Here is a 15,013-nt window from a genome sequence, read left to right as displayed (position 1 = left end):
GCTGCCCCTTGCTGAAGTTCAGCTCTGCCTCTGCAGTGACTACCACTTAAGCTGAATAGGAGTTTTAGTGTACTGAGAGTAAAAAAAAAAAATTCTTTACAATAACAATTTACAATTGCAATAATTTACAATTACTTTTATTATTATCACTAGTATACTATTATAGTAATGTTATAGAAATATTGTAAATGCTTATCTATGTATTTTATTGTGCCCTAACAGATTCCTGACTACCAATAAGAGCATTTTAAGAGTTTGCCCTTGCCGATGATTGATTATAAAGCGTGTTTGGCATGCTATCCCAGGAGAGAGCCCTGAGCTTGTGAGATCCTCGAACCTGGGGCTCCCTCCCATTGCAGCGTGAGAGGGGAATCTGAGTTCAGGTAGATCTCAAGAACTCCCCTGCTTGATTTTGAATTAGCTTTGGCGATTGTATGCTGAATTCATTGCTTGCCTATAATGACGATTTAGTTTGTCAAATTATTTATGCTACATGTTTTTGGTCTGTGGGAGGAAACCGGAGTGCCTAGGGAAAATCCAAGAAAACACAGAGAGAACATGCAAACTCCACACAGAAACACCGACCTGGCTAGGTAAGGTCTGAACCAGTGACGTTCTTGCTGTAAGGCAACTATTGACCTCCGTGCTGCCCTGATAAGAAAAAGAGAGGAGTAGGGGTGGAAGGGGGGAATTCTTCAAGACAATGATGGCTAATGTAAGATGCTTTCGTTATTTATAGTGATTCAGGAATCGTCTGATTGGTGGATCGTGTATTAGCTAATGAGGATCAGCTGTTATCAATTATAAGCGCATGCTCCTCTCGAAATTAGCTTATAAACAAACTTCACTTAACACAAGTCTTTTGAATTACTCTGACATGTTTTCTATGCAATGTGGTAGTCCATGTAAATTTGTCAGGCTTGTACATCATCGAAGGCCAAAATTTGATTTTGACTGAAGAGAATATTTGTTTTAGACCTGGAAGTTTGTGTAAGTTAGTGTATAGTTTTAAGATCGTGTTTATAGTTGTGAAAACATTACATTTACATTTAGTCCAAAGTGACATATAATTGAGAAGACATTATCATTAAATGTGGAGGGGGACCTTACAATATTTTCCAGGGAAAAAGGTGGCCTCAGGCAAAAAAAGTTTGGAACCACTGCTCTAGTCAATCAGTGCGTATGAAAACACTCATTGGATGGGTTTAGGGAAGACAACAGGCGGGTCAATCGGTGCATTTGAAAACACTATCAGTTGCGTTCAGGGATGGGGGGGTCAGTCAGTCAACAGCGGCCTCTGGTGGATTTATGTGAGAAGAGCAGGCACAAAAGGCACTCTCCAGAGAAATTTGAGATATTAGAAAGCATAAACATCGGCCTCTAGCAGATTTGAGACAACAAAAACGGCGTCTTTGGACGCATTTGGCGCTCTCCAGAAATATATATGGGGTATGTATTCAGAATGAGCTTGGGTTGTAATTATACAATGGAACTTTCAATTTGTGGTCATACTGCAATTTTTTTGCACCGCTTTTTGCAGCAACGTACGACAGAATATTGCAAGCTCAAACTCTAGTGTGACCGCGGCATTAGTGCACAGTGAATTAAGTGCTAGAAGTAAAGAGGGGGAGTGCTTTTTTTATAGAGAGATGAATGTTTCTACAAGTGGTTTGTCAAGCCCATTCACCTGTGCGCAGCACACTTCATTTCATTGCATTTTTTAGACATATGGATTGACTGTAAAAAAGTGTCTGGTGCAAATGTCCAAAACTGGTAAAAGTATCTGTTAAAGTGTCAAAGAGACAAAGAGTGTGTTTTCTGATGATTTGTCAAGCCCACTCACCTGTATGAGGCACATTTAGAATTGCATGTTTTGAGGTTGTTGTGTGGTTTGGTCAGATGGAGAGAAGGTTTTGTTCTCAGGTGATCTTGGACGAGATGGATTTTCAGTCATCATCTGAATGATGGAGAACACAGTGTGTTGTTTTAGAAATTGTGTGTTAGCAAGTGTGTAAGAAAAAGTGTCAAATACAATTTTACTGTTAGAATGCAATTACAATAATAATGTATCATGTTTAAATTACTCATTAAATATGTACACTTCATTACATGTTCGATGTAGAAAAATAGTGCAATGAGTTCATGTCTTCACTGTCATAATTTCCAACTTCTTAAGAATCAGAAGTCTCCAAAGAGTAATAATATACCTCGTTCACTGCCAACTGTTTATCTACTTGTACAACTAAACATCCTGTTTCGTATGTAATTGGAGCAACAACAAAAAAAGCTACTAAACTAAATTGTAGACTTTAAATGGTCAAAGAACAGATAAACAGATGAAAGACACAAATAAACACAAGTGGGTGTACTGTAAACGATTTTCAAGTGTTTTCAAAGGGGTTCCAAGGAGACTTAATTTAATGTTTTATTGCTAACAAAACTAAATCTCCCTTTAAGATTAAGTGTGTGTCTGTCTGTGGTATGTGTGTGTGTGTGTGTGTGTGTGTGTGTGTGTGTGTGTGTGTGTGTGTGTGTGTGTGTGTGTGTGTGTGTGTAATATCATCTTCTGATTACAGTAAATGGAATGTGGCTTCATCTTTAAATAAAACCAGTATCACTCTCGACAGATGGTGATTAAATGTGTTTATCTTTTCCCAGATCAAGGCTGTGAGAAAACAAGCACATGAAGTCAAGACAGAAATTTTAGACCATGAAAATGTATACAGCTTTGAAAAAAAAAAGTTATAACTGGATTTGCCTTTAACATCTATATGTACACTCATTATCAGCCACTTTATTAGGTACACCTGTCCAACTGCAGAAGAGATAAAGCAGCAGAAGACCACACCGGTTGCGCCACTGCTGTCATCTAAGAACAAGAAACTGAGGCTACAATTCGCACAGGCTCACCAAAATTGGACAATAAAAGATTAAAAAAACGTTGCTTGGTCTGATAAGTCTTGATTTCTGTTGCGACATTCGGATGGTAGGGTCCAGAATTAGGCATCAACAACATGAAAGCATGGATCAATCCTGCCTTGTATCAACAGTTCTGTCTGATGGTGGTGGTGTAATGGTGTTGGGGATATTCTTGGCACACTTTTGGCCCATTAGTAACAATTGAGCATCGTGTCAAAGCCACAGCCTACCTGAGTATTGTTGCTGACCATGTCCATCCCTTTATGACCACAGTGTACCCATCTTCTGGGGGCTACTTCCAGCAGGATAACATGCCATGTCATAAAGCGTGAATCATCTCTGCTTTCTTGAGCATGACAATGAGTTCACTGAACTCAAATGGCCTCCACAGTCACCAGAGCTCAATCCAATAGAGCACCTTTTGGATGTGGTGGAATGGGAGATTCACATCATGGATGTGCAGCCGAACAATCTGCAGCAACTGTGTGATGCAATCATGTCAATGTGGACCAAAATCTCTGAGGAATATTTCCATTACCTTGTTGAATCTATGCTACAAAAGATTAAGGCAGTTCAGAAGGCAAAAGTGGGTCCAACCCGGTACTAGTAAGGTGTCCCTAATAAAGTGGCCGGTGAGTGTATATGACCTTTATTCAGTGAATATAAAACTCCAAACTCTCTCCATCATGAGCAAAAAGTCTCTTATTATTCTGTTTCTAAACATAACCATAAATCACAAATGACAAATTTCAAAGCTAGTTTACTGGAACTGCACAGCAATTAGTCTCCTATCAGTTTCCCCCTTCCACATCTCTTTTCCTGTCCAGCACTGGTTTTCTACAAACCGGAAACGGCCTCTGAGCGAATATGCAAGTTTATTATCTTAATCAGTCGGAGGTCTGCAGTCTCACAAGAATTTGCTGCTTTCCTGACTGGAACATTCTATAGACCAGCTATGAAAAAAAGGCATTTAAGGTTTATATATTCAGGTTTATCTTTAAGCTATTAATTTAAGCTAGGCAACGAACATTGTTTTCCCCCATATTCGCTGTGGGAACGTCCTTCAGACTCTCTGTCTTTTGGTTTTTAATGGGACGAGCAGTTTTGTTCGTGATGTCATCGCATTGAAACGCACATCCGCGCTGGAGCCACACCGCAGCACAGACGGGTCAGACCGCGCTGGGACAACTTCACGCGCCTATTCTCTCCTCAAAACAACCCAGAACTATTACTTTAGATTTAAGAGCTTGTGTTTTTGTACTGAAATTCACTTTTACAAGTGATCGGTCAGCATGAAGAAAAAAACCATTTTAACCATTTTAATTCTACAAGCGCATATTTGTCTCTTCTCTAACGGTAAGTTCATTGACACATGGAGGAAATGAGATGATGGTTTTTCTGAAGCTGTTTATGATTCTGAATGTTTCTGGTGAGATTTATAACAACTGAATGAAGCTTTTTTATATATAATAAGCAGTCATTATAAAAAAATATCATTGTTTTGCTATAGACTAATTGTATTAGCATTTTTTTTTACTTGTTTCGGCGCATTGATTATGACCGCAAAATTATTAGCCTACAAATATAATGGTTAAACTAAACAACGTTTATTTAGACTTTAAAACCTTTTTTTATCATTACTTATTTATTATTATTTGCTTTGGGCGACACGGTGACTCACGGTTTGCCTCACAGCAAGACTGCTCCGATTTCCACCACAGTCCAAAGTCATGCGCTTATGTGCATGGCGTATACCTGGGGAACGGGAAGATGCATCCCCCTCTCTTTAAGACACAGACCATTTAGGAAAAGGTGATTAATATTTATATGACCGTAAACTTTTAGATGTCATACAGCTGAAATTAGTTTGAAAGACCAAAAGTTGGATTATTATTATTATTATTATTATGTTTGAATTTTTCTTAGTCTTATTTTACCAGATTTCTAATAAAAAAAATGTAATGATAGATGATAATAAATTTGTATTTTAAAAAATAATTATATTTTCATGTTTCTTTATTCTAAATGTTCATTATTTATAAAACTGTAATGTAAAACCTACAGTTTAAATGCACATTTGTAAACAAACACTTAAAATAAAAAAAACAAAACGTAAATAATATGGTAAGCAATTTGACAAAATGGTAGGAAATATTTTTGGCACATCAGAAAGTTTAGTTATGATAACTATTCAACAAAATATTACAGCAAAAAAAAATTGTTCTTAAAATGTCACTAAAATGACATTTAAAGCGGGGTGGAACACAAGTGTTAATACCATTATCATGATGGACTTATTCAGTAGCGAACTTGGGTTTATGTGACTTACACTTTTTGCTGACAAAAGCATCTTCTGTCCACCATTTTTTAGCTTCTGCCATCCTCACACGAGTGTGTCACATGCCTCGCACACCTTACTCTTGCATGGGAAATTCTCCTGCAGTTTTCTGCTTATATTTGAATGCGACTCGAGGAAAGAACGTGATTTAACCCGTTCTGCATGTCTAGGTTAATATTGACAGCATGATTTTATTTAAGTGAATTAAATTATTGGTGGGTAAACTTCGATAGTTGGTGGATATTGGTGGGGACGAGTCCCCTCCGTCCATACTAAATATACGCCCCTGGTATGGATGTTTCCCAGTACTGGGTTGCAGCTGGAAGGGCATTAACTGTGTAAAACATATGCTTGATAAGTTGGTGATTTATTCTGAAGTGGCGACCCCTGATGAATGGAGGGACTAAGTTGAAGAAAAATGAATTATTTGTTTTTGGGACTTGGTAAATTTCACAAATAATTAAGTTACACGTGATCTTTTTCAACTAAAAGTTTAACAAACTCTACAGTTTAACAAAGTAACTTTTATTGACATTTTAGTAATTTGAAATCCTATAATCTATAGCAAATACAGTAATACACTATAGAGACTGTTAGCTATTTGCCTCTTCTGTTAAAGTCACAAAGGGAAAATAAGTGTTAGGGATGTTTGATTGATTGCTTTTTATTAATACCTAAAATATATAGACAAATAGCTCTGTGAAATAAAATGTACTGAAAATGTACTGGCAGTTTATTACAACGTCTTTGTATCATAATGTACAACACCAACCCAGACAATATGTCACTTTAAACTATTAAAAATCTCAATAAAAGTCACTTTTACAAACTTTTCCAGGTTAAAAAGTGGTTGAAAGAAAAATTAAGGTCCCATAATGCAATTGAAAAGCATGGGGAAACATAAAAAATAAAAACATTAATCAGAAAAACTGCTAATTTAAAGATATGTTTTACAGTGCATGCATGTTTTAATCCCTCCAGGAAACTCAACAGCTTCAGAATAGCTTCTGATAGAGATGTGATTCATAGAATTCCTGGGAAATGTCCCGTGTATTTTGGCAGAAAACAATCTGATTCTTCTGATTCTTATCTAATAGTGTTATGTAAGGAGAACTTACTGGTGTTTCTTTTGTTTGATTTTAGTTGGAGCTGAAGATGCAGCAACTGATCAACCAGTTTATTTAACTGCTCATCATGAGGATCCCAGAACAGGTAATGTAGCAAATGTGACCAGACTAATACAAAAAACAACAACATTTCACTTTATAACTCTGGAGTCTACAGAAATAATAATGCCATAACCACTTCTTTAAAAGAGCTGTAATAGAGGTTTTTTCTTTGAGTCATTAAAGTCTATTATTATTATACTGTACAATGCTTATTTTACTATTGCAGATTTTTAAAACTAAGGTCAACAATTAATAAGTTAATTAGTTAATCCACTTTAAAAAATAAACTATGTAGGTAATCTTTAATCAAAATCTGACCATTTGCTTTGGCTCTGGAATGGCAGTCCCTTGCTGATGATGTCATTTGATGGCTTGGGAGAAATATGCTTAGCCACACCCCTCATAGATATATACATAGATGTTGCCTACCCTGTTGCTGTCTTTTGCAAGGAATGCATCAATAGAGCCGCCATTTTAGTACAGGTTATCGCTCCTTTGAAATGACTGCGGGACCAAGCTGCAGTGGAAGACTGTGATCATCCAGAGCCAGAGATATACACATATATCTATGATCGAGAGTTTTCCCGGTGGTCAGAATGCAATTTTTTTTAAATTACGAAAATCATAATTTTACATCACTTTTTGTACATTGATGGATAAGTGATCGCACAGACATTTGAGACAAGTACACAGTTAAAGTATTTACACACAGTCTATCATATAAGGTCCTATTATCCAGTAGGCAGATCTTGAAGTTCTTCTTGTTAAAAACGGCTTTATTCCTCGTTAGCTATGTCCAGGGCCAGATGGAATCTGCAGACGTGTTTTGCTATTTCTGCAGAGAATTTTGGTAAAAATCTGCGAATTTCTGCTGAATTCTTTTGGAAGTATCATAACTAAAACCTTAATTACTGAAATAAAAAGTAATACCTTTGTAACTTTTATTTAATGTTTAAATTGCAAATCTAATTAGATTCACTTTGGTAAACAAAACAAGTCTCTCATATAATATATATACTAAAAGACAGAAAACTTTACAAACTGAATTGTACATAAATCAGATAAACATTTTCATATTAGTCAATAATATTACTGTAATTAATAAAAAACTAAATAAATTTAGATACACACATTTACTCAAATAAATAAACAGAATTAATGATGGGCTAAAAATCTGCGTAATTCTGCAGAAAATCTGCAGAATTCTGCGCGCGCAGATTCCGTTTGGGCCTAGTTATGTCTCAATTTTCAAGGTCTCCACACAGATGTGACACTTACTTGTCTAACAACATTATGAGAGCTGTCAGTGACTTTTCTGTTTGGTTACAGGGCCCCCTGGACGCAGTTTTGCTATTAAACAGGTCTACGTAACCAACACCTATGAACCGATTGACATGGAGGAGGCATTACCAAACTCGAATTCCTCAAATTCAAATAAACCCAGAAAAGGTACAGAATTTTCATTCTTTAATTTCATTCAGAACTATCATGCTTTTGATTATGTTCGTTTTCGGTATTTTCAAAATAAGTTTAAAGTTCTTTAGGTAAAAGCGAAAGTTTTTTAGTTTTCAAAAAAGGAAATTTCCTCATCTTTTATTTTTCTTGATGTGGTTCTTCCATTGAACACCAAAGAATATATTAGGAAGAATGTTGGTTTCTGGCACCCATTGACATCCATCATAGGAAAACAAAATTACTATAGGAGTCGATGGGTTCCAGCATCCAGCATTTTTCAGAAAAGAATCCTTTGTGTTCAACAGAAGAAAGAAGCTCAGGTTATGAAAAGGTGCAGGGTGAGTAAATGATGACAGAATTTTCAGTTTTGGGCGAGCAATCCCTTTAAAAACCCAAATATACCTTAAAAAACCTTTAAAGGATTGCAAAAATCTGTTTTATAAGGGGGTTAATACAGTTGTGTGAAAATAATGTGCGAGTATAATAATCTCTAATGGTAAAAATGAAGCAGAAACAATTTGATTGACATTCTCCTGTTGAAAATCTGCCTATAGCGTGCCGCTCCACCTTATTTTGGCACAAAATGACACAATTTGGCTCAAAGCCTAAAAGGAGCAGTTTCAAAAAGTTATAAAAAATATTTGTGTGGTATTTTGAGCTGAAATGTCACACGCACTCAAGGGACATCAGAGACTTATTATACATCTTGTAAAAAAATATATAATAGCCCCCCTTAAAAGAAGCAGCATGTAGAATTCCGAAACCTTGCTATTAGAGACACTGGTGGCCAATTATGAACTGCAGTTGGTGGCCTATTGCTTCTACTCCCCATCATGCACAAATAACATACAAAGCTGAATGCTTTTGGCATTATAAAACCTTTTTTTGGACCATAGAGAAACTCTCGGTAGTGAGTTTAAATTTCACATTCTTTTAATTTTCCCTGTAAAAACGTCTTAAGTACTTCACATGAAAATAAGTCTAAAGGCTTTCACATAAGCAACCTAAGAAATTTGGAAAGGTCTTATTTTTAAGTTTTGACAAATACACACAATTCTTACTCATATGTCCCTGGGGCATAAAATCTTATGTTGCAAAGGTATGTTTTAGTGATGAGCACAAATACATTGTATGAGTCAAAATTTTAGATTTTTCTTTTAAGCCAAAAATGATTAGTAATCCTCATTGTAAGGCAATTAATTTAGTTTTTTTTTTACTTACTCGGTATTTAGATTTTTGGGAACCCTCAGATTGCCGATACAGGGTGTCTGCGGGGACTTAAAAAGTATTAAAAGTTGATAAATCAAGCATGAGAAAATAAGGCCCATAAAAAGTAATAAAAAGTCTGAATTGTGTTGTTACGAGGTCTTAAGTTTTTTGTTCAAGTGTTCTCCAAAGTGTTTGACAATTGGTTCGGGCCAGGTGCGTCCAGCCAAGCTCCTCCATCCGGGTGATGTCACGTAATTTGCGACAAACGTGGGAAGGTGATGTGACGCTCTGCACATGTAATAAAACTATACAGCGAAACAAATGGCAAAATGGGAAATTGTAAGTTTGCGTACTCCTGGTTGGAGAAAGACGATTTTAAACAGTGGCTGAAGCCTGTCGCTGAAAACAATTGCGTAATTTATTCTTTCAAGCTTTGTTTCTTTCGAGCTTACCGGAGTTCTGTAGCATGGTTGTGCTTTATTGATTTACAGATATTGAACAACAACTCTTTATTTTAGTTTTTACATTTACATTGTTTTATTATTATTATTTTTTAAGTTCCCAGGGTCTGCAGGTTGCAAAGTCCCGAATTTTGCTTGCCAATCTTAAGCCAATTGTAATGGATTGTTTTGGTTCAGTTTGGAATTTTTCCACCCAACGCAGAGCCCAGGGGACCAGAGTGAGTTCTCCAACTTGGCCCCTCCTGGTCCTAACTACAACTGTTTATTAACAAGTGTTTATTAAGTTAAAGGTTTGATACAGATTAGAACTTGAAGTGTTGATGAGATACTTTAATATTTTAAGTGTCTTAAAATATTCCTAATATAAAGTCTTAAAAAGGTATTGAAATTACCTGTAGGATTCCTGCGTATACCCTGAGATATTCCAATAGTCATATTTCTGCCAAATAAAGTCATATTCTAACAAAGAATACATCAATGGACGCTTTTTATACAAGACTGTTATGATGTGATTAACGGTCACCAGCATGTCCCCTCTCCCCATACGGCCTGCACTCACACTGCATTTTGCCTTCGGAGCCGGAGCACGCTAACGTCATCGATGACGCGACTGTTCAGTTTAACAAGAAGAGTAGTGCTCTCGCCTGTTTGGGATGCAGTGACACACAGTCACATAATTAGCTGAATAGATCCACCTCTTTTGATGCTGATAAATTCACATAAAACTCCTTGTGCTTTGCGTATTAGGAGGTTTGCTAAAGGTGCAGCTGGTGTGCAGCGATGGGTTTGCATCTTTCATAAACTATGACAGTTCGCGTTCATTGAAAATTAAGAATGATGACTAAATCCATATAAAACAGTCCCTTAAAAGTGACATTGCGTCTTCAGTTTCGGGCTCAGGCGTGCTTTTCACTCACACTACAAGCGCACCACGCCAAAACCAAATCCAACCACTCTCTGGCACACCTTTTATACTTCTGCACGCTGTCTTTGTTCCTCTGCATTAACACTTCCGAAACTCTAGTTGGCAGTGACGTGTTAATGTTCCTCTGTGTCGAGTTTCTTCACTGGTGTTTTGCTTTTTCTGAACACTTCCTGAATGTACAAGTTGCTTAAACTCGCTCATTTTGAGGCAGTAACCGGGGGATGTGCAACAACTACAACTACTATGAGGTAAACACAAAACAAAACTTTCCATCTGGAGCTCCTTCACGGGATTCCACACTTGTAAACAATCGCTCCATCGGGCTCGCGCCATTCGCGCAGCTCTCGGCCCCATCCAGACTGGTCAGCGCTACCAAGTCGACCAATCACAGAGCTTGGCCTACTCGTCGTTACGACGTGTAGTTACATTTTTTGAGAGGTGCACATCAGCGACGCCGACGACCACGGCGTAGGGCTATGTGTCAACGCGTAAGGTGCGCCGTAGCATATGCGTGCATTTGACGCAGAAGTATAAATCAGCCTTAAGTTTACCCAACTATGACAACTTCCACTACTGAGAAACCCGGAAATGTGAAAAGGGTCCATAGAAAGCTTATTTGTTCAGTTGATTTGTTAATCTCAATTTTGAAAAATTGCCAATATTTAGTTGTATAGTGGTGTTATAAAAGCCGTCACTAATCTTATGTTTTTGTATGTTTGCTTGCAGAAATTGTGTTCCTTAGTTATGCCATCGAAAAACCAGAAGTGTCTCAGTCTAAAAAAGCACATCCATGTAACGACACTGATCAGAAATGCAACCGGACAACAATCGTGGAAAAATTCAAAATCTCAGATGATGCCGTTGAGTTCCTGAAAGGCCCGCTGGTCACCCGCTTCATGCCGTCCTTCTACATCTTCATCGTCCTCATCAGTTTGCCTCTGAACGCTTTGGCTTTGGTGACGTTCACCTGCAGGATCAGAGAAAAGAAACCAGCTGTGATCTACATGTCTCACCTGGCGTGTGTGGATCTGCTCTTCGCCCTGCTGCTGCCTCTGAAGATCCACTACCAGCTGAACGCTTCTGATTGGCTGTTTGGTGAGGAGGCGTGTCGTGTGCTCACTGCAGCTTATTACTGCTATATGTACTGCTCCATACTGCTGATGATGTGCATGAGTGTGGACAGACTGCTGGCCGTGGTGTTTCCAGTCGCCTCTTTAACCTGGAGAAATGCAAGGAAAGCCTCGTTCATATGCACATTAGTCTGGCTGCTGGCGCTCGCTGGTACTGTGCCACTACTATTAATGAGACAAACATTCCAGATTGAGGATGTGGGCGTCACATGCCATGATGCGCTGATTCATAACAACCCTAAAGATCAGCAATATTTGTATGTGTTCTTCATCCTTTCGTGCTTTTACTACTTCGTACCACTCATTATCACCATAGTGAGCTACTCCACCATCATATATGTGCTCCGTGCAAAGTCCAACCGATTATCGAAATCTCCATCATGGTTGGAAAAACGACGGAGAGCTGCGATTATGCTTATCGCCATGTTGTCTGAGTTTATGGTGTGTTTTGCTCCAACCAACGGCATCTTGTTGTATCACTGCATTCGATTGGCTGTTGGAGGAAACAGTGGCGAGGGAGATTCATCTTATAGTGCATACATGTTGGCTGTGTGTTTGGGGAGCGCAAGTGTTTTTCTGGATCCTCTGCTATACTATTATGGCTCGTCTCAATGCAGACAGAAGATCAGCTCTCTGTTTTGGTGGAAAAAGTCAAAAGCCCTCTTATCAAAAGGAAGCAGGTCAGGATCCTCTTTTGTAAGTATTGAGTACACTAAGGCGTCAGTTAAGATGTAAATTAGTGAACACTTTTTTTTTTTTGGTTGTATATAATACTGCTTATTGGCTAAATTGTACATGAATATGTGATTATCACTTAAATTGTGAAGTTCTCTGATATTCGATATGCAGAGGTGTAGATAAATCACGAATTAAAGGGGACCTATTATGCGAAAATCTATTTTATAAGGGGTTTAAACACAGTTTTGTGGTAACAGGCTGTGAATATAACCCAGCCTATAATGGTAAAAATTAATTAATTCTATTTTATATAATCACACTTCATACAGTCTGCAGAAACACTTTGATTGACAATGTCATCAGAGGGGGTATAAGCCAGAGGGGGTATAAGCGTATAAGCCATAAACTTATACGAGTACTTCTGTGTTATTTGACTGTAAACTAAAGAATGAATCTTTCTTAATTTTTGCGTTTTTTAAACACAAATTTGAATTCAGCGATTCAAAGAATTAACAAACATGTGCAAATCACCGTCATTTATAATTTATGTTGCGTGGGTGTTGAGATCCAGATCTTTTAAAGATTAATCTTGCAGCTTACACTAAATCCATTAATGCAAGGTAAAAAAAGTAGTGACAGAAAACACCTTTAATAACCTAAGAAACCCACCACATCATGAATAACCTACCATAACTTCTTCCGTCATCATTATATTTTACAGCAAAGCCTAAATGCTTTCATACATGTGATTTGAATGATGCAAGAGGCAATTACTCTGCGATCGTTATATATTTAGGATTAATCTACAAGTAAAAAAAATTATTAATCCACAGGTAATGTGTGTTTCGAACCGTGGGTTGTGATCTGTACTAATCACAAATCAACCGTGATCCATTACACTATTATATGGCTTTGTTTTTGTCTAGTTTTTTTATGCATGTATCCTAGTATGTACAGTTGACGTCAGAATTATTAGATTTCCTTAATAATAATTTTGACCTTAAAAAAATTAAAAACTGCTTTTATTCAAGCCGAAATAACTTTTCCTAGAAGAAAAAAATATTATAGGAATTACTGTGAAAAATCAAACATCATTTGGGAAATTTTTGAAAAAAAAAAATCATTTTGACTTCAACTGAATATTTTATCCCTATACTTTTTCTATATATGTAAAGCACTTTGAGATGCTACTTTTTAAAGGCTCTATATAAAATAAAGATTATTATTATTTATACCTAAAATTCTGATTTAAGCTAAAGCAGGATGAGTTTCCTTTTAGTGCTGGTAAAATTCCAGCACCGATGTCAGGAGGCCAAAATGACCCTTATCAAGTCTGTTTTAATCTAATCTATTTCCTGTTTATGACTGTAGTGTTGTGTAAGAAATCTGGTGAAAACGAAAGTATTTTATATTTTTTATACATGTAGAATGTTATTGACTTGGCGGTATGGTGGTTAGCACTGTCATCTCACAGCAAGAGGTTCGCTGGTTCAAGTCCCGGTTGGGCCTGTTGGCGTTTCTGTATGGAGTTTATATTCTGCCCATATTGGTGTGGGTTTCCTCCGGGTGCTCCGGTTTCCCCCACAGTCCAACCACATGCGCTATAAGTGAATTGAATAAACTAAATTGGCCGTAGTGTATGTGTAATGCGAGAGTGTATGGGTTTTTCCCAGTACTGGATTTCAGCTGGAAGGACATCCACTGCGTAAAACATATGGTGGATAAGTTGGTGGTTCATTACGTTGTGGTGACCCCAGATTAATAAAGGAACTAAGCCGAAGAAAAATGAATGAATTAATAATATTGGCTTTTTAATCTCACAATTTTGAGAAACTTCATTCAGCTTAATTCAGCTAAAATTGGAGGATTCTTTTGATCTATTCATGTTTTCACAATGCCAAAACAGGAAACAGCGTCGTGTTGCAGGTACTTTTAACAATTAGGCAGAAATGTACAATTAATACATAATAAAAATCTAATAATTCTAAAATCTTAATATAATTCTGTATAACTTGCTACATAAATATATCTATTACCATTATATGTGTACTGTTTCTATAAGTTGTAACCGCTGATGCTTTACAGTTTGCTGCACTTTATTAAATTGCTTTGTGTGTATTATGTGTAAATACTACTGTATGTGAATATTCCCTTTCGACATAAAAGAGCTATTTGTAAAGCAAGCGTATTTTGTACAACTGTATGTTTTATTCTGTTCGCAAAACTGTTATGTGATGGACTATTTCACACTGCAAATGATATTTGGAATAAAATGCAACCTATCCATCGCCAAAGAAGCTACATTCAAAAATGTAATTCTGTTACTGTAATGTGTGTATTTATTTAGCGCATTTGGCCATACACCCAAAGCGTGTCACAATCACGAGGGGAGGTCTCTCTACACCACCAGCAGTTTGCAGCATGGGCATCCACTTGGATGATGAGACGGCAGCCACAGGACAATGGCGCCAGTGTGCTCACCACACACCAGCTATTAGAGAGTGGAGAGACAGTGATAGAACTAATTTGGTGGATGGGAATGATTGGGAGGCCATAATCGTTAATGGCCAATGGAGGGAATTACACCATTGGTTTTTATGAGAAGTGCCATGGGATTTTTAATGACAACAGAGAGTCAGGACCTCAGTTTAACCTCTCATCCGAAAGACGCCGCTTACTGACAGTATAGTGTCCCCTTTACTATACTGGGGCATTAATGGCTCGTTTCC

The 15,013-nt window shown here is 37.3% G+C and overlaps 1 protein-coding gene and 1 long non-coding RNA gene across 2 annotated transcripts in view; one reads left to right on the top strand and one right to left on the bottom strand.

The window, feature by feature from the left end:
- LOC110438223 (uncharacterized) overlaps positions 1 to 5,360 on the bottom strand; it is a 49,620-nt gene extending 44,260 nt beyond the window's left edge. The window contains exons 1-2 of the long non-coding RNA XR_015520000.1: positions 5,249 to 5,360; positions 1,844 to 1,957 (exon numbers count right to left, since the gene is read on the bottom strand). This is a non-coding gene — a long non-coding RNA (uncharacterized LOC110438223). The remainder of the gene's footprint in view (positions 1 to 1,843; positions 1,958 to 5,248) is intronic.
- Positions 4,082 to 14,570, top strand: si:dkey-163m14.2. The gene is made up of 4 exons (XM_087300728.1): positions 4,082 to 4,275; positions 6,401 to 6,469; positions 7,756 to 7,875; positions 11,203 to 14,570. The coding sequence occupies exons 1-4, from the start codon at positions 4,212 to 4,214 to the stop codon at positions 12,339 to 12,341; spliced, it is 1,392 nt and encodes a 463-aa protein (XP_087156854.1). The 5' UTR covers positions 4,082 to 4,211; the 3' UTR covers positions 12,342 to 14,570.
- The last annotated feature ends 443 nt before the right edge of the window (positions 14,571 to 15,013 follow it).

Source organism: Danio rerio, chromosome 21, assembly GCF_052040795.2.
Source record: "Danio rerio strain M-AB ecotype USA chromosome 21, GRCz13ab, whole genome shotgun sequence".
NCBI classification, from domain to species: domain Eukaryota; kingdom Metazoa; phylum Chordata; class Actinopteri; order Cypriniformes; family Danionidae; genus Danio; species Danio rerio.
Note: the sequence above shows the minus strand (reverse complement) of the source record. Positions and strands in the feature narration are given on the sequence as shown.